The sequence below is a fragment of the Protopterus annectens genome, chromosome 13.part0 (assembly GCF_019279795.1).
Source record: "Protopterus annectens isolate FY-2018-M chromosome 13.part0, PAN1.0, whole genome shotgun sequence".
NCBI lineage: Eukaryota > Metazoa > Chordata > Ceratodontiformes > Protopteridae > Protopterus > Protopterus annectens.
The window spans coordinates 328,760,626-328,786,545 of NC_056747.1; the positions used below are offsets into that span (position 1 = coordinate 328,760,626).

At 40.2% G+C, this 25,920-nt stretch overlaps 1 protein-coding gene across 3 annotated transcripts in view; it reads right to left on the minus strand.

Annotated features, from left to right (window-relative positions):
• The window catches only part of SLC25A42 (solute carrier family 25 member 42), a 420,552-nt gene that overhangs the window by 166,801 nt on the left and 227,831 nt on the right, over nucleotides 1-25,920 (minus strand). For all 3 annotated transcript variants that reach the window (XM_044053931.1, XM_044053932.1, XM_044053930.1), the window contains exon 5: nucleotides 8,133-8,299. In XM_044053931.1, coding sequence (XP_043909866.1) covers nucleotides 8,133-8,299 — 167 coding nt within the window. The remainder of the gene's footprint in view (nucleotides 1-8,132; nucleotides 8,300-25,920) is intronic.

Here is a 25,920-nt window from a genome sequence, read left to right on the forward strand (position 1 = left end):
CCACATATCTCATGCACTCAAGTCACTCCACAACAAGTACAAATATGACTTTGTCATTGTCCATGTTGGAGTGAATGACTTAAGATGTACCTTCCTGGACTACATGAAGAGACATGGAAGAGCTCTCGGATCATGTGACCCAGGCAGGTATGACCCTAGCCCTGAGTAGCATCCTGACTTCGCCCAGAACGATACCACAATATAAGGACAAAATGACTGACTTTAACAATTGGCTAATCTTCTGGTGTCATTCAAAGGGGATCCAGTATCTGTCTGTCTGGGACGACATGATCGACAGACCACGACGCTTTGCCAGAAAGGGTCTGCACCTGTCGCCCCTGGGATTCAGATTACTGGCCAACGCTCTTGCCACCTCTACAGTGCCTTTTTTAGGCAAAGTTCAAAGGACAAAACCACCACCATAACAGGTACAAGCATGCAAAATCTGAAGGTAATGCTACTCATTGCTAGAAGTATAAACCTCAAAATGCACTCTCTCGAGGCACTCCTAAAAATGGAGAACATCGATATCTGTGTAGTAACTGAGACCTGGTTCAAGGCTCCAGAGAGCACCCCTGCAAAACCAGGCTATAACTCTTACCACACTTTTCAGCTACCAAACCAGGATCGAAACACTAAAGGTGGAGGAGTGTCCATATTCACCAAGGATATTCGCACCACCAGGTTAGTTGCCCAACACAATGCGTCTGAAATTCTCCAGGTGGAACTAACACTAGGCAAGACTGCAATCCAAATTGTAGCTTGCTACAGATCCCCCACCATGCCCCAGGATTCTCACTACATCTTTCTAAACATACTGGAAAATATTAATATACAACCAAACACCTTAATACTGGGTGATTCAAACAACCCTGCCATTAACTGGGAAAACTACTCGTGCACCAACACCTTTGCCCAACCGTTCTTGGAATTCATAAATTCCAATTCCCTGGATCAACTAATCCATAGTCCCACCAGGGGCTCCAATATCCTAGACCTGGTCATTACCAACATGGGAAATCGATGCTCCACATCTATAGTCACCCCCTCGTTGGTCAGGTCAGACCATAAGCTAATCACCCTCAACATCCACATCCCACCCCCACCCCCCAAGTAAGGAAACTTCCATAAAAAACTTTTCCAAGGCCAACTTCATACTACTCAAGTCAGAAGTTACAAACTTCATGACACCCATCCAGACGGAAACTGAAAGTTCGACTGCTGAGTCCTGCACTAAGGCACTGTATGAGCACATCCACTCATGCTTGAATCGTGCCATCCCAAATAGAACCAAGATGTTCTCCTCCAGAAAAGGAAGCTAATCTGGTGGTCCCCTGCCATAAACAAACTTTACAACAAAAGGAAAAAACTGTTGCAGAAGAGAGAAAAATCCCAGGATACAAAAAAACTCCCTTACCAGCCTCAGTAAGAAGCCGAGATCCATCATAAAATCCTCCAAAGCTAGTTACAAAAATAAAATTCCCAAAGATTCCAAAGACAACCACAAGACATTCTATAACTATGTCAAGAATCTAAATGGCAATGCTCAGATCTGCTCTGAGCTACAACAGAATGGCATTAAATATACTGATCCCAAGGATATTGCCAATATCCTGGCAGACTGATTCAGTGCCAACTTCACCCCACTCTCACCCCCTAAATAGCCCATCTCAATACAGGAAGATTGCCAAATTCTGGTAATAACGGCCCCACAGGTAAAACACGCACTCTACAAAGCTAAGAATACAGCATCCATGGGACCAGATGACATCCCGGGCTGTGTACTACATGAACTACAAAATGAACTGGCACCTCACCTAAGTGTTATGTTTAATCATACCCTCACCTCAGGCTTCGTACCCACTGAGTGGTGCACAGCTACGGTTATCCCACTCCACAAGGGGGATCCACCTTGGATCCCGGGAACTATCGCCCCATCAGTCTGACGAGCCTGATCTGCAAGGCCATGGAACGTATTACCATGGACCTTATAAACAAAGACAGTGGCAACCTTAAAACACTGGACCCCACCCAGTTTGGGTTTGTGAAGGGCCGATCTTGTCTCCTGAACCTTACTGACTTCTTTGAATCAGTCTCCAGAGCCGTGGACGAGGGTAAGGCAGTCGACACAGCCTGTCTGGACCTCACCAAGGCCTTTGACACCATCCCCCACTCTGGAATCACAGATAAACTTACTAAGCTGAGCATTAATCCCTACGTCACTTGATGGGTTGCCAACTGGCTTACTGACACAACCCACACTGTAAAAGTAGCTGACTCCAAATCCAGCTCCAGACAAGTGGAGTACCTCAGGGTTCAGTCCTGGGACCTCTCGTTTGGCATCTACTTCTCTGAAGTACAGACCAACACTAAGAGACTCTGGCTAACAAAGTTCACTGATGACTGCAAACTGGGAGCCATTACTGAATCCCCAAATGATTTGGATACTCTACAAAAGGCCCTTACAGTAACAGATGCTTGATGCCAGAGCCATGGGCTCAAGCTCAATGCCAAGAAATGTATAGTTATCCCCTTTGGGAAAAAACATGTACCCGTGAATTATCACATACGTGGCAGTACACTAAACACCGAAAGTGTGATAAGAGATTTAGGGAAACAGGTGAACAGTGGTCTCACCTTAAGTAACCTCATCGCCACAACAGTCAGGAAATCCTATATGGCACACCTCAACACTAAGGGCTTTTCATCCAGAAAAAAGGAGGGCATTGTCCCACTGTATTCATCCCTCATTAGACCCATTATAGAATACAACGCCCCATTTGGTATGTACCTCTCAAGACATCTGCAACAACTGGAAAGGCCGCAGAAATACCTCACTAAAAGAATCACAGGCCTAAAGCAGATGCCCTATGCTGACCACCTTAAAAAACTCTAGCTATACTCTGTCGCATATCATCTACTCCGAGGCGATCTCTGCTTAACATACAAGGCCATGTCAAACCCAGAGCTGTTGGACGTGCTACATGTAAAGAAATCCCAATTCCCTCAGAGCCACATGCTCCAGGGATCTAAATCTTGTCATCACAATAAACAAAACATGCTGGAGGGATAGGTTCCTGACCCAGAGACTCCCCAGACTCTGGAATAAACTGCCCATACATGTCAAGCAGATCTCCTCTTTGGCCCTCTTCAAAAGGAACCTTGATGATTGGATGGGAGAAAGGAAATTCACCCAGGGGATCATGTCAGTCACCCTGCTAGACAGGGGTCCAGGGAAGTAAATAGTGTGGGAAGAAATAGCCAGGCAATTGTTATGGCTAGGCTTGTATAGGACCTAGGGTCAATAGCCTAGTACCAACCTATGAACTCCTGAAAGCATCTGTACCTTCTTACAAAGCCTAGGCAAGAAATCTGATCACTTGTATATCACTTGTTTGATCACCTGTATATAACTTGTTTGTGTATATATATATATATATATATATATATATATATATATATATATATATATATATATATACACACACAATAGATAGATAAAAAGGGAGGGTTCATATATTAATTTCTTTGAGACAATCCTCTTACAGTAATCTAAATATGTTTGATCCATATTTGTATTAACATGTTTTGGAGTTATGCTTGGTTATGGTGCTTTCTATTTTTTGTTACCTATGTTATCCTAAATTGTTTTGTAAATGGAGCTTTTCTCCACTGAAAAAGGGCTCCTGGCCCAGCTGGACCAACGCAGTTAACAAATGCAAATAAATAAAATAAATAAATAAAAGACAGAATGTGAAAAAAGGAAGTTAAAAAGTAATCTGGAAAGTGTAGGGAGGTCAGAATGGAAGGAAACCTGGGGGAGCACTGGAGAATGTGTTGGAAGGGATGTGGGCAGTGACGGGGGGGGGGGGGGGCCTTGGAGCTACTCACCAAGAATCCCAGTTCACCTAAGGCTAGCCCTAAACATAGGGAAGCTGTAACGTAACATCACTGCAGCTAAATTCTAGCCACTGTGAATTTCTATCAGTGGGATGGGCCAGCTTGGTGTGGTACACAGCAATGCAGCTACAGTTCTGTCTATGCATACTACTTGTACAGCTTTCCAGCACACACTAAATGGTTGCACAAAGTGGTAACTGCACCAAGATGATACTTAGACTGGAAGGGTCTATGGGACTCCCAACTTGAAACTTTCAGGGGCCCCCACAATACTTTTGTCAGCTATATGAGCAACTGACAATAGTAGGGGTTTCTGTAGCTTCACCTACAACAAACACATGTTTAAGCATGTCCTGCTTACCCTAGAAAATAAGGCTGGACACAAGACTGAAAGACAAAAAATACAACCTGGAAAGTGAACATGTTGGGGAAATGAACTAAATTGGAAGAAAATGGACAGAGCTGTCAACTGAGAGGAAGGAGTGATATCTTGTGCAGATGTTCTAGAGTAACAGGGTGCTGAAGCTGTGAAAAACCTTGCCTATGTGTAGGGTTGCCTCCTTTCAAAGAGGCAAAAACTTGACAGAAGCCCCACCCGTTTCATTAAATAAATGTAGATTGCCTCTCTTTCAAAGTTAATAATTATACTAGTAACTGCATTGAAGAAACAGTAAATATGCTAAATAGAGCAGACTAACAAATATATAAACATGCTGCATGTGTTAAAAGATATTCACAGCATTGTCTTGGCAACTGGTATGTTTGTTGAATGTGGTCTAAAAATCATACTGAGGAAATAAGGAAAGGAAGAAGGATATATATTTACTGGTAGTTGGAGCAGAGAGTAAGGTTGTGAGCTATAGCTCCTTTGGTACAGGGTTTGATTCTGTCAGCCCTTGTCTGTCTAAGCCATGACCTTGAGTAAGTCATTTAATCAGACACTGCTCCCCAGGTTGTCCCTGAAAAGGGACTGTGTCAAGTGGACCTACATCATTAATAAATATGATTATTGTTTCCTACAGTGAGCACTTTACAGTTTTCCTGAGCCCACATTTTATCAATTGCTACAATATTATTTATGCTGAAGACAAAATAAGACATATAATTTTAACACAGAGGACATAAAGTTGAACTGGAAAACCAATCTTTTATTTCACATTTATAAAAAGAATGCCCAGATATTTTGTTTACTACTTCTGAGATGCATCATGAATTCTGATTCTTTTGATTAATCTAACTGTCCCTGCTAACGATCACATTTCACATTACCCATGATGCCAGGTGAAGCAAACAAAAAAAAGACTATTCTGACAAAATAATTTAAATCCAAGCTGAAAATCCATGTGAATCACTACACATTTTGGGAATACACTTTAGAAATATTTTAGCTCCCAAAATGTTTCAAAATACCGGACATATACTCATCAAAACTGAATTTCCTAACAGAAACCCTGATTTCAGGCTATCCTGACAGAGACTTTGATTTCCTTACAGGAAGTAATGTTACCTATGTAGGACTCTGACATTTCAGGCTATTCTGTTTTATGAAACCAAAAGACAAATGAGTGGGAGGAAAAAAAATTCAAACTGACCCCCAAAAATTTGTGATCTAGTCTGTGAGCAAGTTGTGTGACTGTATATTTCATGTAAACATTCTTCACAAGAAGGGTGGAAGATCAATCTACAAACTTATAGACAAAAAGGGAAAAAAACTACACCTTACTTATCATACACCAGCTTTCGGGATAGCATTGATTTCCCTTCATAATTTATTCAGTATCTGTATGACAAGCACTGGGCCACCTCCATCCAAGTTTGAAGAAAAAGACTAGAGTTGCCAGACTTTGTGTAGGAAGTAGATTTTTGCACCTGTTAACTCACAATGGTGGCTTATAGTTAAAACAACTAGATAATCCATATGGGATGAAGTATAACACATGAGGAAGCACAAGAGAAACAGCAAGTTTGCTCATGTGACATTACTGCATACAAGGGTGAAAATGTTACTTTGGCATTGAGATGACCACCACCCTCTAAGGGATAAGAAAGGAAAGCTTTCTACTGTCAAACATCAACAGCAAGTCTGAACAAAGGCTCTGTAATAAGTCAAGTTCCTGACTCTTGTTCTCTAGCTGGAGCATGGACAAAGAAAAGCAAAGGATCAACTGATGAAAAGTGAGGCACTGCTGACTGCATCTTCATTACATGTGAAGGAAAAACACTAGCCAATGTTCCTAATAAACTGGTATTGAATTGGTATTTAATAAATGCCACACACTTTTGCTTTTCTGTGCCATATACTAGCTGTGTTCAGTGGTAGAGAAGAGAATAGAGAATTAAAAAAAAAAAAAAACAGAGCTTCTGATTCCAGAAACTAAAATGCAGCGTCATTAGGTTACAAGTGTTAGGTTAAAAGTGCCAAATCGCACAACATTCTTTGTATGTATGCATTCTTTGTCTTAGATAAACTGCAGTATGTGTGAACCCTGAAGTAGAAAACTAGGAGATGGATATAAGCTACATCACACAATTACTATCTGCTAGAAAAAAATCAGATGCAACTACTAGAATTTCCACTAGGTGCTGCATTGATAACTATCTTTAGCTATTTTCATCACAAAGTCAGGCAGTCAACGGCAGAAAGGCCACAGATATGGCCGATGAAAATTTTAGGATGAAAGACAGATGTCATGGGCCAGTATCATTACAGCACCTTACAGTGGCTGTTGTACTTTAGAGATACATTGGCAGCAACATTTTTGCAGGACCTAAATGCTGTAAGCAGTTATTTGCTACCAACAAGGAAAATGAAAGACAAAAAAGGTAATAACTTTTTTTTTCTGGCTCCCTACCTGCCAACCATCAGTCATATTGTAACTGGTCTTAATACTACTTGGTTCCTTGCAGGTACTGAAACAGCTGACCAGAGACAGCCATCATTTAAGTAGACATGGAAGTTGTTTTACTCAGCTATACAGTCCTTTGCCTACAGAGTGCTTCATCTACTCCACCCCATGTTACTTGGAATCCCAAATGCCAGCTCCCACAAAGTAGCTCACCATTTCCCCAGTAATGTTGTTTCTTTGTCCCAGCTCTGAGTACTTACAGGGAAGCCTTTATACTTTCAGAGAGCTAGGCATTTTTATTTAGACCAAATCCCTTCTCTTGGTCATTGACATGCACCCTTCATTGCCTCAACGGTCAATGGAAACAAGAGCACAGGAGCATTTCCATTCACATTATTCTCCCTTCCCAAGTGCTTCTGTAAAATGTCTTCATGGGAAATCAAACTGATACTGTACTAGAGAGGTGTGGGATCATACAGTCTTTAATCACCCACCTACTAGGACAGGTATGCTCATCCTTCCTTAGCTCCGCCAGCTCAATCAATCTTGGGTCATCTTTGTGACAGTCAGGGCTATGTTCTTCTCAAAGATGATGGCAATTTAATCTCCCAAAGCATGTACTCTCACCCAGAACCAGGGATCATCCTACCCGAAGGGGAGCTTGATGATTTTCTCCTGTTACAGTACTAACCTCAGTCAGCACCAGTCATACTAATGTGTGTGCATGTGTATGCAAAGAGTTGTTGAAGGTGCAATCAAGTCAATACATTATACCATACCTATGCAGCAGTTTTTTTAACAAATCATCTTGTTTATTAAGGAATCCAGTCTTGTTCCAATCAGCTGACTGTACTACATCTCAGACTCAGAAATTCCCAAGAGATGGAACATTCTAAGTAGCTCTACTCATAGTTAAAGTACTAAATGTTACCCCACAAAGGTAAAATCAGGTGGTGAGACACCACGCGGTGGGAAATGAAGTCAGATCATGAACACCTATGAATCACAGCACCCTTTCAGAGCTAAAAGGCCAGAAGCAAACAAATGCAGGGCTAAGATACATGAATTATAAAAAACTCTACATCTGCATCTGTCTAATGCTTAACTTCCTGGCATCTCTATATCACACACACATCACATTACAGAATGCCCAAATCAGAATTCTGATACAGTATACCCAAAGGTAATTATGCAAGATGATCACGCCATCTCAACAAGATATGTTGAGTGCACTGCCTCATGCTTTTCAACAGGAATGTACCATCACATTGCACTGTTTTATTTCTACATCTTCCTTTTTTCTTATTCTCAAATGGAATTAAAAAAAAAATGAAATCAGACTTTGCAGATCTCTTTCAAGTAAAAGCCTGAAGGGCAGATCCTCACCTTCCTTGAAAACCATAGTAGCTTCCCAGGATGACCTTATACTGCTCATGTGCACAGAACTGGATTGCAGCATATGGAACCACTCTAACCATAGTGGCAGAATTTCCCCTCCACAAGCTGAAAAATCCATTTTTTAAGTATGTACGGTAAATCAACTTATAGGCCTCCTATACATAGAGAAAAAAAAACAGATTATCATTACATTAAATACACAACAGATTTTCTATTTTGTTTTACTGTTTTATTAATTAGGCAAGGCCATTGCACACAGATGCCTCTTTTCAGGGAGAACACCAAAGCAATATTTGGTAAACTGACTTGTTCATGGTCGCATGCTTTGCAAAACATAAAAAAAAATATGAAATGACACACCTATCTTGTTCACATACAAAATAATCTAATATAATAAACAAGAAATTAGGAATGTGCACATCAAATGTTCCCCAATACATTTTTTTTCTGAAGTAAAGTAACAAATCAATGGCTTAAATTTAAAATAAATCAAACGGGTTAAATTTAAAATAAATCAAATAGATAATTTTCTATATTTATGAAAATGACTTTTTAATACGGTTATCTCACGTTTGTTACTTCGGGTTATAGGTTACTAGGTGCACAATAACATTTTTCCTAATTTAGGCTATGATAATAATGATAACAGTATAAGCTTCTGTAATTCTGATTAGTGGGGAATGTTAACCCACTGGAGCAGTGGTAGGGATCCTTGAGTTCAATTACTAACACAAAACTCTGTCTGCAGAAGGCAGTATTAAGTAGTTATTTGAACATTTTCCTGCCACATGATGGAATGCAAAACCATTCCTTGGTGTAGGCCATAGGTAGTTCATTTTAGATAGTTTAAGGTAAATGGAAAGGCTATGCATCAGGGATTGCTCAAGTGAGTGTGCACAAGGTCACTGCTTCCCTGTTTTATAAATGACCTGAGACTGTAAGGCAAAACAAAGAAACACCTGAGCCACTTGCAACATGACATCCCAGCAGCTGCCCTGAGTCTCACAAACAACCGAATTGATCACCAGAAAGTTGATCCTCCTCTGCAGAGGAGTCCTTCCCAAAAAAGTAATGCAGGGTTCTATGTCACTGAGAGGGTATAAGGCTCTAGAACAAAAAATAATAATGCTGCAAAAATAAATAAAACAGTCCACTGGCCAAGAGTAAGTAAACACACACCAAATAAAATTAAAAAATAAATAAAAAAAGAGAGCACCCGCCAATTTGATACTATGACCACAGCATTTACCTGGACTGTACAGACATAGTCCTTGCCTGTACCCTATCCCACATCTCCTCATTCCTGACAAATCGGTCATCTTCTCTTTCAGACTTAGTGGTACCACCCAATTAAACCATCTGTAGGGACTTGTCCAAGGCAAATCTACTTAAGCTTGTATAAGGCTTACATAAATTTTCCAACATTTCTCCATAAATGTGCCCAACTAAGAGTGGCGCCACAGCCAACGCAGAATTTTACCAGAACCTAAATAATTGCATCAGTAGTCATCTGCCCTACATATAATGCTAAACTCAGTAATAAAACTCTCTGGTAGAACTTCCCTACAAGTAAAATGCATAACAAAAGAAGGAAAATAATAAGCTGTAAGAAATCCCCATTCTCCTACAAGCCAGCAGCTTAAGAGCACTATTATTAAAAAGTAAAGAGGAGTACGCTTTACAGGTTGTTAAAGATACCAAAGGAAAAAAGAAGTTATGTACTCACCATAATGTTCCATCTAACTTGTCCATTTTCATTCTTCCTCAACAATTGGGTTTGGATCCGATCCTTGAATCTGACCCTGCTGTTACTAGAGTTCATGGTGACCATAAAGCTCTCTAGCTTCTCATTACCCACAATGCACCAACTCCTAACATACCTCAGATCTTGTTTGCTAGATTAGAATAAGTAAGAAGTATTACTATCAATTTCTAGTCACATAAAGCCATTATCTGGAGCTCAACGGAAAGACCAGAGTAGTCCTTTAAAACTCTCGTTCTTCCTGAAATCATTGTTGAATTGTTGGGTGTTGGTGGAAGGGGTGTTGAAGAATGAAAATGGACAACACAGATGGAATGCTAAGGTGAGTACGTAACTTCTTTATCAGATGTTGTCAATTTTCATTCATTCATTCCTCAACAGTTGGGACAGCAGTACTGGTTCCAGAAAGGGATTCTGACAGATCTTTAATCAAGTCCCTCTTGAGTCTTGTAACATGCGCCAGGTAGTTAAGCAATCTGAGGGCAAAAGTCACTGAAGTATAGATAAGCTTCCAGAATCTGTCCAATGCCCTAGACTTTCTGTTAGGGGGGAGAGACAGTGGAACTCTGTTCCGCAAGTTCCTTCTTAGTGGCCACCACCACAACCATAGCATCTATAGGCACTCCCTTACTCCAAAACTCCCTTCCTGCAGGTGGTGCCACAATATGATCCAGTCTCTTGGGGATAGGTTCAACCAAGTCAGGTTTCTTCCACTCCCACTTAGAGATCAGATCAATGAGATCATCAGTGGATGGGGTCATCCAGAAGGTAGACGGACCACATCAAAATGGATCCAGGAATACAGACTCTTCCGAAGGATTGTCAGAGGACCAACCACCCCTTTGTTTAAAGATCTTTAGGATTTCTCCAAATGAGATGTCTTCGGGTGGGGTTCTTGGGGATCCTTCCCCTTCATCAAAATCAGTACCCTTAGTGATAGATTCCTGTAGGGAATCCCAAGTGCCTCCTTTTGCACTTTCTCTTCCAAGGTACTTCTTCATTGGGATGCTCCAGAGAAGTATCAGAAAAGATGGTAATATCCTGCTGGGTAGCCTGGAGGATTTGGACTGGATGTCCCTGTGGAGTCGAATGTTGCGGCTCATGGTGCAGAGACACATGAGATCATGAAGGAAGAGACCATCCATCCTGCCAAAGCAGAGAAAATTCTCTCCACCACCTCAAAAGCAGAACATGCCAAAGAAAAGGAAACTGACAGAGCTGTGAAGCCATGCTTCTGCCCCATCAGCCTCTCCATCTGCCCCACAGGCATTCCAGTTAAGGTGGAGGTCAAAGCCGAAATGTCGAATGCTAAGGCTCTGAGGGAAACAGATGGCTCTGACATCCTTGGAGTCAACTCCAATATCTCAAATCCAGCAGGGATGGTACAGCTCCAAGAGTCATTTGGCTCCATCAACTTCGAGCACTCAGAGAAATCTTTGGAAATTGAGATAAAAATATCCTTGGATCCAACCCAGACAGTCTCAGCAAACTCGGATCCAAGGGCTCTGAAACGGACTGCTGGATCAGAGAATGAGCCAATAGCCGAGGGGTACAACAATACAAGGCTTCCTGGTTCAAAGGGATAGCAGTCGGGAGACCCCCCCCCCATCTGTATCTATGCCAAGAGAAATCTCTGCATCATCCCATCCACATCGGCTTTGGTGAGACTCCCGGAAGAATGAGAGGAGGCTACAGAAGGAGCTTTTGAATGACGTCTTTCCAAAAGCAATAACGGGACCCTAGACGGCACTGGGTCAATGGTTGGAGAATATTGAGTTCTCAGAGGTAGCCTTGGATCGAACGACCATGGATCCAAATAAGTTTTTGGAGATCCAGGTGCCAGCTTTGATACAAAAGCCTTCAGATCTGTCCTATGCCTCTTTTTTGGATGTGCTTTTGACAATGGAGTAGAAGATCCAGACAATATCAGGGACTTTTTTGAAGTCTCCTTAGAAATACTCTTAAAGGGTTGAGCCCCAGTAATTGCTTCAGAAAAGGCAGAAGGTAACAAACCTTTTAATATTAATTTGCTCTTATGATCCAAGAGAGCTCACGCGTTAAAATTTTTACAAATAGAACAATCTATGTTCAGGTGGTCTGGGCCTAGGCAATAAACACACAAATTATGTGCATCAGAGAGTGGAAGCTTATGACTACCTTTTTTATACTTCTTAAAGGTCTTTGGGTCTTTTTCAGACATCTTAGAATGCAAAAGGAAGAAAAATAGATAGTAAAGAGGTGTTTTTTTTATTAGGGTTAGGACAAATAAGGGCAAGGGAGGAAAAAGTACCAACAATGTATGCAATAGTACACTGAAAAGTGTACAGAAAAAGCTAAATAGCAACAGGGGAAATAACTACGAAAACACCAGCAATGATATATAAAATGGATACACTGATTGTAACAAAAAAAAAAAATACATATATATATATATATATATATATATATATATATGTAAGGGGGAAAAGCCATGAAAAATACACTTATCTGAAAATAAGCTCAAGAGCTCAGATGGCCACACCTACTTCGCAAAAGTGGCACACGAGATCTGGGGTATGTTAGGGATTGGTGAATTGTGGGTAACAACAGCGGGTCTATATTAGTTTGCTGAAATGCCATGTCAACGACCACCAAATCAGCGGCATAAATTCAGCGAAAATCATTTCAGCGATTCACTGAATTTCCAAGGGCAAAGAAGTAGTTGGTCAGCTACACAACTATGCCCTTTTCTCCACTGTAATGCATTCTCAGAGTTGGTATATATAAGTTGGGGGCGCATCCCCCACATCTGGGGGTCTGAGGGGCAAAGCCCCCCACTTCGGTGGGTTAAATTTGCTTAGATGTCGGTCCGTTGGGCTGTAGGGCAAATATTTTTTTGCCCTTGGTAAATTCAGTGAATCGCTGAAACGATTTTCTGTGAATTTGTGCTGCTGATTAAGTATTCACTGAAATGGTATTTCAGTGAACTAATATAGATCCGTAACAGCAGAGTCGGATCCAAGGATTGGATCAGAACCCAACTGTTGAGGAATGAATGAAAACTGACATCATATCTATAAATCTTTCTTCAGTTATTTCAGGAAATTGAGGAATAACGTCCATCAACGTACTGAGCTCATCTATAATATAATCATACATTCTGATCTCAAAAACAAATTTAGTGCTAACTTTACCCTACCTACCCACACAGTTCTCCCCCATTATCCCTGGAAATTTACTTTCCCCTAATGCTGCCTTGGAGCAAGTCTTAGAATCCCTGCCAAAGGTGGCCATCCAGATGACAGGCCCATCAGCCTCACCAGCATTATATGTAAAGCCATGGAGTACATCACAGCAGAACTCATTCATGTAGACACAGGAAACTTAACTGCTCAAGACCCCTATTGGTTTAGTTTTGTGAAGAGCAGGTCCTGTCTCATGAATAGATTACATTTCTTTGAAAAGGTTACAGAGGCTGTGGACAGTCATCACTTTACCTCAACCTGGTCAAGACTTTTGATACTGTCCCCCCATATTGATATTATTGAAAAATTAAACATAATGCAAACCTCTACAATGATTCCTGAATTACAAACTGGCCATCCAGAAGATCACAAGTTGTAAAAGTTGCTGGTAACCCCCCTGAATGTAAAATTGCAACTAGTGGGCTGCCACGGGGTTCAGTGCTGCGTTCTCTCCTGTTTAGCTTTTATTTTGCAGATATCCAATCCAAAAAATCCCAGAAGTGTGGTTCAACCTAGGCACAGTCGTCCTCTCATCCACAGATATTAAACAGCTTCAACAAGGGCTAAAATATGCACATACCTGTTGTAACGAAAATGACTTCAATCTAAACTCAAAAAGTGCCATGTGGTAGCATTCAGGAAAAATCTACTCTCTGCTCATCTGTTACAAATAGTAGTCATCTTTAAACAGACACAGCTGTAAGAAACCTCGGTACTTATGTGGACAAATCTCTCTCACTTGATCATGTTTCCACCATCATTGGGAAAATCATCAAGATCCAAAGAAGATGTCTTACCACTTTATTCTTCCTTATCAGACCTATCAATTAATACAAAGCCTCCTCTTGTATGTACAAATCCAAGCATATAGCTTAACTGGAAAGGTCCCAAAGATTTTTAACCAAGAAAATTAAAGGCCTTAAATTCTTCAGCTACTTAAATTAGGCTATCGATTAGACACACAGAGTCATCCTATCAACTCCAAGGTGACGACTTCTCACTTTTCAAACCATTAAAATCCAATCCTATTTGACCTCCTATTTTTTTACCAAACCAGTGACTGTAAAAGCACCCAAACTAATGACCTAAATCAACACAAACAGGAATCATTGGAGAGAGATGTTTTCAACTCATTCTCAACCTATGTAATAAACTACCACAAAAGGTCAAACAAAGTACTACTTTGGCTACCTTTAAATCTAATCTTGATAACTGGACAGACAGACACAAAATTACACCAAGGTTACCATGTGTGGCCCTGTTTAGGAGGTGAACACTATTAGGTACTTGTAAAGGGTGGCAACAATTTTTAAATGTGTCAAATGATTGCTTGCCTAATATTGTTTTACTTGCTTTATAATAAAGTTGATGCTGTTCCATCTGCCTAGCTGGTGCATTGGTTAAATGCTGCATGGGTGTTACCTATGACTAGGAAAAAAATACAACAAAATAGGATATATTTTCATTTATTTATTTGATTTTTGTTTACCGAGATAATCTGACTGGGCACAGGCACATTTTCAGCAGAGATCCAGGGGAAAAAGCCTCAAAAGATGCAAATAAAAATGGCATAGTTTGTAACTTGTACAGTAATACAATAAACAGAAAAACACAAATTATACAAAATGCATTTAAAATATTATACATTAAAAATATTATGGACCCATAACTTATAAAAATAGTACGAAATAAACAAATGTTTCATGAGTAATACATTCTTAAACATGAATTAAGATAAATATGACTAGATCAAATAAATATAGTATTCAAAGCACTGTACAAAGTATTGGTGATGAATTTGGAAACAAACAGATAATTAGAGTAATTAAAAAGAGACTAGACAGAGTACAGAAAGAGAGAGAAAGTAAGGAGATTCTCAATATGAGTTTATAGGTGAAAAAATAGTCATGTAGTAGACAGTAAACATCTGCAGAGGGAAAAAAAAGATAAAGAATGTGTAAGAAAAAATGCAGCTGAATGTAAATCATGAGGAAGACAAAAGGGAATACTAGTCAGCCAGGAGTCAGACACGAGCAGAGCCAAGAATTAGACAGATGTGACTTTAGAAGCATTTTGAATTTCAGGGATTGGCAGTGGTTAAAATGTGCTGGGCTATTATCATAGGTTCATAGGTTTATACTAGGCTATCTGCCCTAAGGCATTTATAAGCCTAGCCCAAATTATTGTGGCTTATGCCACCCCTTATATGAAAAAATACTGTTCCCATTAGTTTGTTGTGCCTCTGTCCAGCAGTGACACAGAGATGATTCCTGGGGTAAACCTACGATCTCCCATCCACAGGTCTAGATTTCTCTTGAACAGAGTCAGCGAGGTGCTCTGCCTCACATGGACCGGGATTTTATTCCACAGCATAGGGAGTCTCTGAGTGATAAATCTATCCCTCCAGCACGTCCTATTTATATCCGTGCTAAGGTTTAAGTCGCTTGCTCTAGTGGTTTTGGTGGATTTGGATTTCTTGAGGTGGAGCATGTCCATTAATTCCGGGTTGGACATGGCCTTGTATGTCAGGCACATGTCACCTCTGAGCAGACGGTATGCGACTGAATAGAGCTGGAGTTTCTTCAATCTGGCAGCATATGACAGATTTTGGAGTCCCTTTATCCTTTTGGTGAGGAACTTTTGGGGTCTCTCCAATTGCTGCAGATGTCGGGTGAGATACATCCCGAATGGGGCATTGTACTCGATCATTGGTCTGATAAGTGAAGAGTACAGGGGAACAATGACCTCACTAGATCTGGATGTGAATCCCTTCATGATCAGGTGGGCAATGTAGAAGGTCTTTCTAACCACTTTAGCAATGTGAGTGTCAAAAGAAAGGCTACTGTCAACCTGGGTCCCCAGGTCCCTGATAACCTCTTCTGTGCTTAGCGGATTGCCACCTATATGGTAGCTTGGGGTTACCTTGTTTTTCCCGAAGGGTATGACTATACATTTTTTGGCGTTTAACTTCAGGCCATGGCTCTGGCACCAGCTATCTGTTTCCGTGAGTCCCTTCTGAAGGATATCCGTGTCCGATGCACTTTCCACTATGGCGCCCAGTTTGCAGTCGTCTGCAAACTTTGTCAGCCAAAGTCCTCCCATGTTGGCCTGTACTTCTGAGAAGTAGATGCCAAACAATAGGGGGCCAAGGACCGAGCCCTGTGGGACACCACTTGTGACCGGCTTGGAGTCTGACACAGCGCCAGCAACTCTAACCCTGTGGGTTCTGTCCTTAAGCCAGTTTGCAACCCATCTTGTGACATATGGGTTTACATTTAAGCTGGTAAGTTTTTCTACAATACCCGAGTGGGGTATTGTGTCGAAGCCTTGCAAGGTCAAGGTAGGCTGTATGGACTGCCTTTCCCTCATCAATGGCCTTGGTGACTGTTTCAAGAAGTCAACCAAGTTCAAAAGGCATGATCTTCCCTTGACAAAGCCAAACTGGGTCGGGTCCAATGTCTGCAAGTCCCCTATATCTTTGTTTATGAGCTCCATTATGATCCTCTCCATAGCTTTGCAGACTAGACTTGTTAAGCTTATGGGGCGGTAATTACCAGGGTCCGTAGAGGCACCGCCTTTGTGGAGTGGGACCACAGTTGCCGTACGCCACTCCTTGGGCACGTATCCTGTGGTAAGGCTGAGATTAAACAGCTGCCTTATGTGCGGGTTTAATTCCTCATTTAGCTCGTGTAGCACACAGCCGGGGACACCATCCGGTCCCATTGATGCTGTGTTTTTAGCTTTAGAGAGAGCAGCTTTCACCTGCGCATTTGAGATGTCCGGGAGGCTACACTCGGCTGGGATAGTTCTCTCTCCTTTAGGGGGGGAGAGTGGGGTGAAGTTTGCACTGAACCTGTCTGCCAGTATGTTGGCAATGTCTGTGGGTTCAGTGATTTTGTATCATTTTGGACTAATTCTGAGCATATCTGGGAGTTTCCACCCAGGTTCCTAACATAGCTGAAAAAGGCCTTATGATTGTCCTTTGAATCCATGGCAATTTTTCTCTCAAAATTGGCCTTAGTTGATTTTATGAGTGCTCGTATTTTTTTACTAATAATGATCAGGGGTAACTTCCCTTTTATGGATTTTGTTCTATTATGTAATAGCTTTCTCCTCTTATTGTAAAGTTTGTTAATGGCTGGGGTCCACCAGACTGGACGTTTGCCCTTTGTGGAAAGAGTCTTGGTTTTATTTGGGATTGCCTGATCCATGCAGTCCTGGAGGTGTTCATAGAAGGCATTTGTAAGGGCTTCCGCAGCTTGGGTTGTGGTTTCCTCTGGCTCAGGGGCCTTGAAGGATACCACACCAGTCTTGAGTAGTGTGAAGTTTGCTTTAGAGAAGTTCTTCACTATGGTTTTTTTTGCTTGGGGTGGGGGGGGGATGTGGATTTCCAGTGAGATTAGTTTATGATCAGATCTCACCAATGAGGGATATACTTCCGGTGTGGAGCATTTTGTCCCCATGTTTGTGACAATGAGATCTAGTATATTTTCTCCTCTCGTGGGAACAGTGACTAGCTGTTCCATGGCATTTGAATTTATGAACTCCAGGAACCGTTGGGCTAGAAAGTTAGGGCTTGAGTAATGTTCCCAGTCTATATTCGGGTAGTTGAAGTCACCCAATATGATGGTGTTTGGAGATACATTTATACCCTCCAGTGTCTTCAGGAAGGCTGTGTGGGGTTCCTGAGTTTGAGAGGGTGGCCTGTAGCATGCTACAATTTGTAGAGCAGTTTTGCCTATGGTTAGTTGCACCTGGATGGTTTCCGAGCTTAGATGCGTTGCCACCAACCTGGAGGTGTGAGTATCCTTTATGAATATGGATACACCCCCTCCTTTTGTGGTGTGGTCCGGGTTTTGGATCTCCAGAGTAATTGTCAGCTTTTGTGACTAGTAACAGGATATAACCTACTAGCATACAGTTTAAAGGCTAGTTTGAGTTCCACACAGACTGCATTTATAGTAAACATCTTGCAAAAGTAATAACATATATAAAAAATAAATAATTTTGCTATAAGTAAAAAAAGCCTGTTCTAAAAGTAGCAACTGTATTAAACTGGAAACTACTCATTTCTTTAAGCACATGGGTTCCATACTGGTTAGTTAAGTTCTTAATATGCCCATCAATACTGCTATGTATTCACTGTGTTTCCTGACATGCATTATATCAATATTCTGGTTCCATGAATTTAATCTGAAAAGTACACATTTAAACTAGTAAAAGAAAATAATGTATACAATAGTTGCCCTTCATAGTAAAGGCATCAATGAGATGGGATTACTACTAAGACTCAGGTAAAGCTGCTTAAAAAGTTGCGACAGACCATGGGACAGTAAACTCTGTATCAGAGTAGTAACCTATGTTAGAGAACAGCAGGATTAGTTTTGCAGAATGAAGACTAGAAGAAAGGATGATACCCTTTGGGTATTAGCTGCAATAACATAGCATATGACAAAAGTGAAGAAGGCTCTCACTGACAACATCAAAAGGAAAGAGTACACCATAAAATAAAAGCTGGAAAGCCAGACAACAAAAATGTAGAAATAGGAGGACGCAACTGTGTAGCAAAGGGAAGCAAACATGAAATTATGGCTGAAGAAATTGGAAATTAAGTCCTGTAGCAGAGAATATAGGATTCTCTGGCTTACAAGAAAGAGTAGAAAATGAATGATTCCACAGAGTTCCTACACCAAGTAGGAAAACATGTCCTGGCTGCCCACAATGTCTGGATTTAAAAGATGAAAGGACAGATACAGACAGCAGTGTATTATGTATTTTATTACCAAAGTGGTCTTACAGGAAATGTATGGTTTATGAGGAAAGCAGAGAAACTTAGGAGGATTTACCTGGCCGGTCACAGGGTGAGATGTAGGAAAGACATTTCAGATGTATAACATGTAAACAGGTGCTTTTGACAGTTGTGACCATTATGGATCATGTACAAACTACTGTGTTCATCCAAATACATTTACCACCAAGGAAAGAAACTGTGGCTTGAATCAAACAGCAGAACTCTAGCCTACTTAAACTATCAAATACTGAGTCCACCAAATGGATATGGAAAGAGAAGCAACAAAGTGCACAACTGCAGTAACGACGGGGTGTACCAGTAAGAAAAGGGTGTGAAGCAGAATAAGGTCATGCTTACACAGAAGAAAGTGATCTAAACTCAGACTAAGTGAAAGAAAGAGCAGTTCATGGGATGGTCAAGGCTAAATTCTCACTAAAATCCTAAGAAGAGAGGAGAAATTACTAGGCAGAACAAATAACAAATACAAGAAAATGGAGATGTCAAGGGTACAAAAGGAGAACAAACAAGCTATAACCCAAGGAAAGAAAAGATGGCCAGAGAAGAGTGAAGAGACAGCCAGAACTTGCATTGGCCACCTAGTTAAGGTAACAGCAGGTAGGGCTAAGGGAAGTGATGGTGTGTTTATGAATATCCTGATGAAAGCTTCCTTCTCTCTTCTGTTTCGGAAACAAAAACCTAAAATGTAGCGCATGTTAACACACCAGTCATGACAGTCACAAATGTGACACCTTTCAATTTACTGAAGGTATTCCTCATAAGGATATTATAACTGTTGTTCAGTCTGTACCTTCAGCAGTTAACAGGGTTTCACATTTGATTTTTAAAAAGACTGTGAAACTGCTAATGTAGCTTAACTATGTGCAGGTTCTGTGCATATGCTTTTGCTGATAAAAGAAAGTTTTGAGAGAACTTTGGAGCATCTTTATGAATATACAAAATGTTCTTGCCAAAGATGCTGCAGAGAAAAGTGATACAGATAACCTTTTAAGGCTTCTGGTTCTTGAAAAAGTGCTAAATCAGTTGAGATGGGGGCAATACTGCAGCGGTGGTGTAGCGGTTTGCGTTGCCACCTCACAGCAAGAAGTTCTCCCGTTCGTTTCTCGGCTGGAGCTCCTTCTGTGTGGAGTCTGCATGTCCTCCCTGTGGTCAAGTAACGTTAAAGACATACAGGTAGGTTCGTGCGTGAATGGGTGTGCCTTCTTCGAAGGTTGGGAATCGGGCTGGCAACCCGGCACCGTAAAAAAATCCACTGCCAAATCATTAGCGGACTGGAGTTCCGCTGCGGCGACCCCTAATTGGGAAAAGCCGAAAGACCAGGAATATAAATGGATTGCATGATTTAATGCTACATCTTATACAGGCTCGAATGGTGTTATCTCATCATTCAGGCCTATTTTAAATTTTCTCTGTCTCGAGCATTTGTTTGGCCTTTTTAAAGCATGGTGATTCTTCGGTAATCTGTTTCTTTCCAAGTTTTAATCACTTGAAGTATGTGGATTTTACACTATATGCTGTTTAAAATAAACTTCCTGATCTGTGGTTATGGATAGACTTGCTTTGGTTATTGAGGGGAAAGACCAAACCAAAGTAAATACAAGTAGCTTAAAGGCACACACAGTGAATTCAAAAACATAGTTTTTAAAAGCTGAAAAAGCAGTACACCCTGATGATTTCCCATAATTCTTTTTCTTTTAATTTGAAAAATTATGAAGGCTGACAATGTTTTTTTTTCCTTTTTTTATTCACATTTTTGGCTCCCACAAATGAACATCAAGTCCCCAGGTCCTCTGCATTTTTATTTAAACAAGAAACATCTGTATTAAATTATTGTGTATGACACAGGCAATCATACATTTATATAAATGAAAACAAACAATGCTGACATCATTTTAGTTGCAAATATTATACATCACAAACCACACTGACAATTGTAGTTGCAAACATTATACATCACAAACCATATTGACATAATTGTAGTTGCAAACAATATACATCACTTATAATCTATCTAGTCATTACCAGTCAAACATTACATAGCTCATTCCAAACTGTATTTTTATAATTTTATGATTGAGTATTTTTTAGTGACAAGGGTTACGACATTTATGTGGTTGGGAGGTATTGCCGTTTTTTGTACATATTTGCAACAGAGTTACCACTAGGAATACAATGCATGTATTTTTATTTTACAATGAACACTTTAAGAATGAGTTTATATCAACAATAGCTCAAGAAAATGTATATCTATGTTCTTTTAAAGATCGTACTTGCAATCATGTGATGTTAATTAACACAAGAGATTATAAACGGATGACAGGGGAGGGACACTGTTTTTCTGTTTGGTTTCTGAAGAAGTTGGGGAATGCTCTGACGAAAAGCATGTGTGTTCAACGGCTTAAAATAAGTTTAAAATCTACAAGCAGTTTTTCCAGTATTGTGTTTGGACTTTTAGTGTGATTGGATCCTTTGATCGGGGAATGTTCAGTGGAGCAGTTTTATTCAGTTTTTTCGGTTTGTCTTGTGTGTGGGTTATGGAGGACGTTCCCGGTTTGCCTTTGGATTTCAACACTCAAAGTGAAACCGGTAATTTAACACAATTAATTGAGTTATTGACTGATAAAGTCAATACATTATCCAACAGACTTGACAGTGCTTTGGGCCCTCAGTTCGTTTGTGGTCGGGTTACGGAGGTACCTACAGCCGGTGAAGGACATTTGGATTTAGCAGGCGATCATTGTTCACCCAATTCCACCATTGCAGGTGATTTGCTTGTTCCTGGGAAGGAAAACATTCTGATCCCTACGTTGTTTCCACCAGCGGATATTTCTACAGATACCCAGGGTAATTTACCACCATCAATGAATGAAGGTAACTTTCTTAATAATAGGGAGGTCTATGGCAACCATGGCCCAACTGGTGTGGGTATTCATAATCCACAAATGTTAAATCAATGGATAAATCATGGTTTTGAGTTCAATATAAGAGGGGGGACTAGTACACATGATGGCAATACGAATAGTCCCTCAGACCTCCTTGGAAAATTGAAGATTTCTGATAAAAATATGTTGAAATTGAGGAAACTACAGTTGGTGGTAGCCTATTTCAGTGAATGTAAGCGTGTCAACATAGTTCCGAAAGGCCTAAGATCTTGGCAATTTCTGACAGGTTTGCAGGAAGGCTCGTCCTTCCACAAAGATTTAAATCAAAATGTTTGAGAGGCATGGGGCTGAATTAATGGATATGATTGGCAGAAATTACCAGCAAGCTATTGACAATCTTTTACTTAACATTACCAAACTGGATGAAGACATTAAAAGTGAATTAATTTTTATAGATATAAGTTTGACTATGATCGTTCTTTTATCAGTATAGACCAACATATCTCTAAGTTAACTTTCATCAAAATGAAGAAATTAAAGAGAGATATACAGGTCTACTAACAAGGTACAGCATATCCAAAACCACCCCCTTCCCAAGGGAATTTCTTGGCTTTTTCCCCTTGGATGGGGAAGGGGGTACAGGACCTAGCTAATAATGATGTAGCAGATAATGCTAACAGAGGGGCCTGTACTCCACCAAATTTGGTATAGACAGAGGATATTCACAGGAGAGAGAGATCTGGTAGTCATGCCAGGGATGAGCTTGGTGAAGGTAGGGATTTTGAGGCCCAACCTTTTCGGGCTGCAGCCTTGCCCCCTCCATCGTAGCAGACCAGGAAAACCAATGATCTTCTAAGGAACAGGAAGAACTGATCCACAGCCCCGGTGTGGGGGATTCAACTAATCGATGTGACATAGTAATGAACTATAAAAAGGATTTTAAAATATTTAATTTCTCTGAGTTTGTGTTTGATGAACAGTTAGTGGAAGTGTTGGCTAAGGGTGTTTCGTTTGTTCCTTCCAAAAGAGCTGATGTGGCGTCTTCCATTATCGATTTGAAATTATTTGTTAGGAAGTTAAATCTGCAACTGATAATGGGGAATTTTCCATGAGAGAGGAAGAAATTTCTTTTAGCAAGTACATACAATCCACCTTTGCACCCTATTTTACATATTTATGAACAAGTATGTGAACTGGACATCAGACACTCACTCAAAATGTATTCACCTGATGTCATTAGCAAGTTCAATTTGAGTAAAGAAGAAAAGGCTTCCCTGGAATTGTTAGCCGGGTCCACGGTTAGGGTCATGCAACCGGACCGGGGGGGGGGGGGGGTAGTTGTAATGGACGAATCAGACTACATAAGGAAAATGGAAGTCATATTGATGACTGACAACTATCAGGAGATATCTAAGAATGAATTAAATCTAGGGAATTCCAAAGTAATCTCCTATTATAGAGACATGTTTATGAATGGATCACTGGACCGAGATCTGTTCAATTATATTTTACCACTCACGTATAGGATTCCAGTTATATTTGGAGCCCCAAAAATCCATAAAAATCTATTAGACCCCCCATATGAGGCCCTTAGTGAGTGCAAGGGGAAGTGTTACTTAAGCAGCAGCCAAGGTGGTTTCTGAAGAAGTTGGAGAATGCTCTGATGAAAAGCGTGTGTGTTCAATGCTTTAAAATAAATTTATTTCTACAAGCAGTTTTTCCAGTATTGTGTGACTTTTAGTGTGGTTGGATCCTTTGATCGGGGAACGTTCAGTGGAGCAGTTTCATTCAAATCCTGCCTTCTTTTAAAACTTATTCTTCCTCTGCATGTATTGTTCCCACAACTCCTACTTTTTCCTACTCCTAATTTGCTCCTACTCTTTTCTAAAGATCACAATTCCAGTTGTTTTATCTCTGTTACTATAGTCACTGCTTCCAGTAAAGTTGGTTTAGACTTTGATTTTCATTTTCTAGTAATTGCTTTTTGACAGCCACCATAATTAGAATCAGCAAGGCCTTACTACAGTATAGCTAGGCAATTCAGATTCTGTACCACAACTCAAAAATATCATTTCTTTAGTTACACCAATTTGCTCACCCAGTATTTCTAACAGAACAGTCTGCAGGAACTCTTTAAAGTCTGCCAGCTCATTACACACCCAGAAAGTATGTTCCCAGTTACCACTTTCTTCTCTATCACAACTCCAACATCTGTGGTCTACCTGAGGAAAAAATCTTTGGAATCTACTTGGGGTATAAAAATACCTATGTAAATACTTCCAAGCAAAGATACTAAACCTTCTAGACTTTGTTGTACATTTGGGAAACATACATTAGCCCCCCATTGTTTCTTTGTAAATTGCATATCCAATCGCTCTAATCAATCCTTTCTAACCTCTTCTGATTGATTCTTATAGTTATCGTGCAATATTTTGCATGTTCTACTAATTATTTCTTTAACGGCAGCTTCTGTTATAGACTCTACTGTTCTAGACTCTAGTGCTAGTTAGTGTTTCACTTAAGATCTCCCCATTTCTTTCTCTTTGCCTATACTCTGATATCAATTCTTGATAGGGAAGGCAATCTATGTCCTGCAGTCCAAATAAATTATTGGCCCCTCTTCCCATTCTATTGCATTTCCCACTCTAATTATTTGCTTCCAATACCTTGGTTCTTTTACTAGTTTTCTCCCATAAATTCAAACTCCCTCTTGCCTATTATCTGTATCCCTAACTGCTGTCATATCTATCAGTAGAATCTACTTCCTCCATTTCTGTGTTGGTTTAGTTCTTAGAATACTTTCTGCTACTTTATGAATATAATATTCTGCATAGTTATTGTTATTTTCCTTAAGGATCTGCATACAAAAGTTTATTGAGCCCCACTGTTTAATCATCATCTCTTTCCACTTTGAATTACAGGTTTCTAATTGTGCTATGTATAGGAGCCTTAACTGTGTAGCTGTGAAATACCCCTTCAAAATGGGTAATCCCAAACCACATTGTTCATTTGGAAGAATCAGCTTATCCCAACTTGACTCTTGCCATTTTCTCCTCCCAGATAAAATCCCAGCTGTTTATTAATTGCTATCCATAACTTCTTCTCTAGTTGATAAAAAAATATGCCTGGTCAGTGTATAAAATTAAAGGGACTAAAATATTTTAAAAGCATGTATCTAGCTATCAACATTCAAATAACAGAGCTCCCAATTTCTCAGTTTTTGTATTATCTTTTGTTAATCGCCTCCCACATATCGTTAGCTGCCACACCAGAATCATATTTAATCCGCACTCCTAAGTACTTCATTTTATCATGTCCCCATAAATATGGATATTGCTAAACCAATGCGTGTGTGGGTACATAATTTACAACTATCTCCTTTGTTTCAGCTTCATTCATTTTACATCCCAAAAAGATCTGAAACTGCCTCAAAATGTTTCACAACACTGAAATGTCCTTTTCTGCTTTTATCTGGTGTAAAATAATATCATCTACAAATACAGACAGCTTTTCTTGACTACCATACCAATTATATCTTTGAATTTCTGAGTCTCTAATTTTCTTTGCCAATGGATCTAAATATAGTGCAAATAACAAAGGACAAAGAGGACACCCCTGCCTGATTCCTCTGCCCAAACAGAAATTATCAGAGAGGAACCTACCCATTTTCATTTTCACCTACTATCTCCTCATATATCCTCCTAATCAACCAAATAATTTTATCAGGGGATGCAAAGTCGTCCATTGCCTGCACATAAACTCCCAGCGTACACTATCAAATGCTTTCTCTGCATCAAGACCCACCAACAACAGTGGTATTTTCTCACATTCAGCTTCCGTCTGGATCATCAATGTTCTGTTAATGTTGTCAGATGTTTGCCTCCCCTCCACAAAACCGCATTGACCCTTATCAATTTTGGCATCACCTTTGCTATTCTTTTAGCCATTATAGACAGACATTTTGCAATCATGGTTTAGTACTGAAATGGGCATGTGTGAAGTTGGCTCTAATGGCTCTTTACTCTTTTTAGGTATTACATTCATCACAGCTTTCTTCCAGGATGTTCATGCTCCTCCTCCTCTTAAAATACTGTTAAAA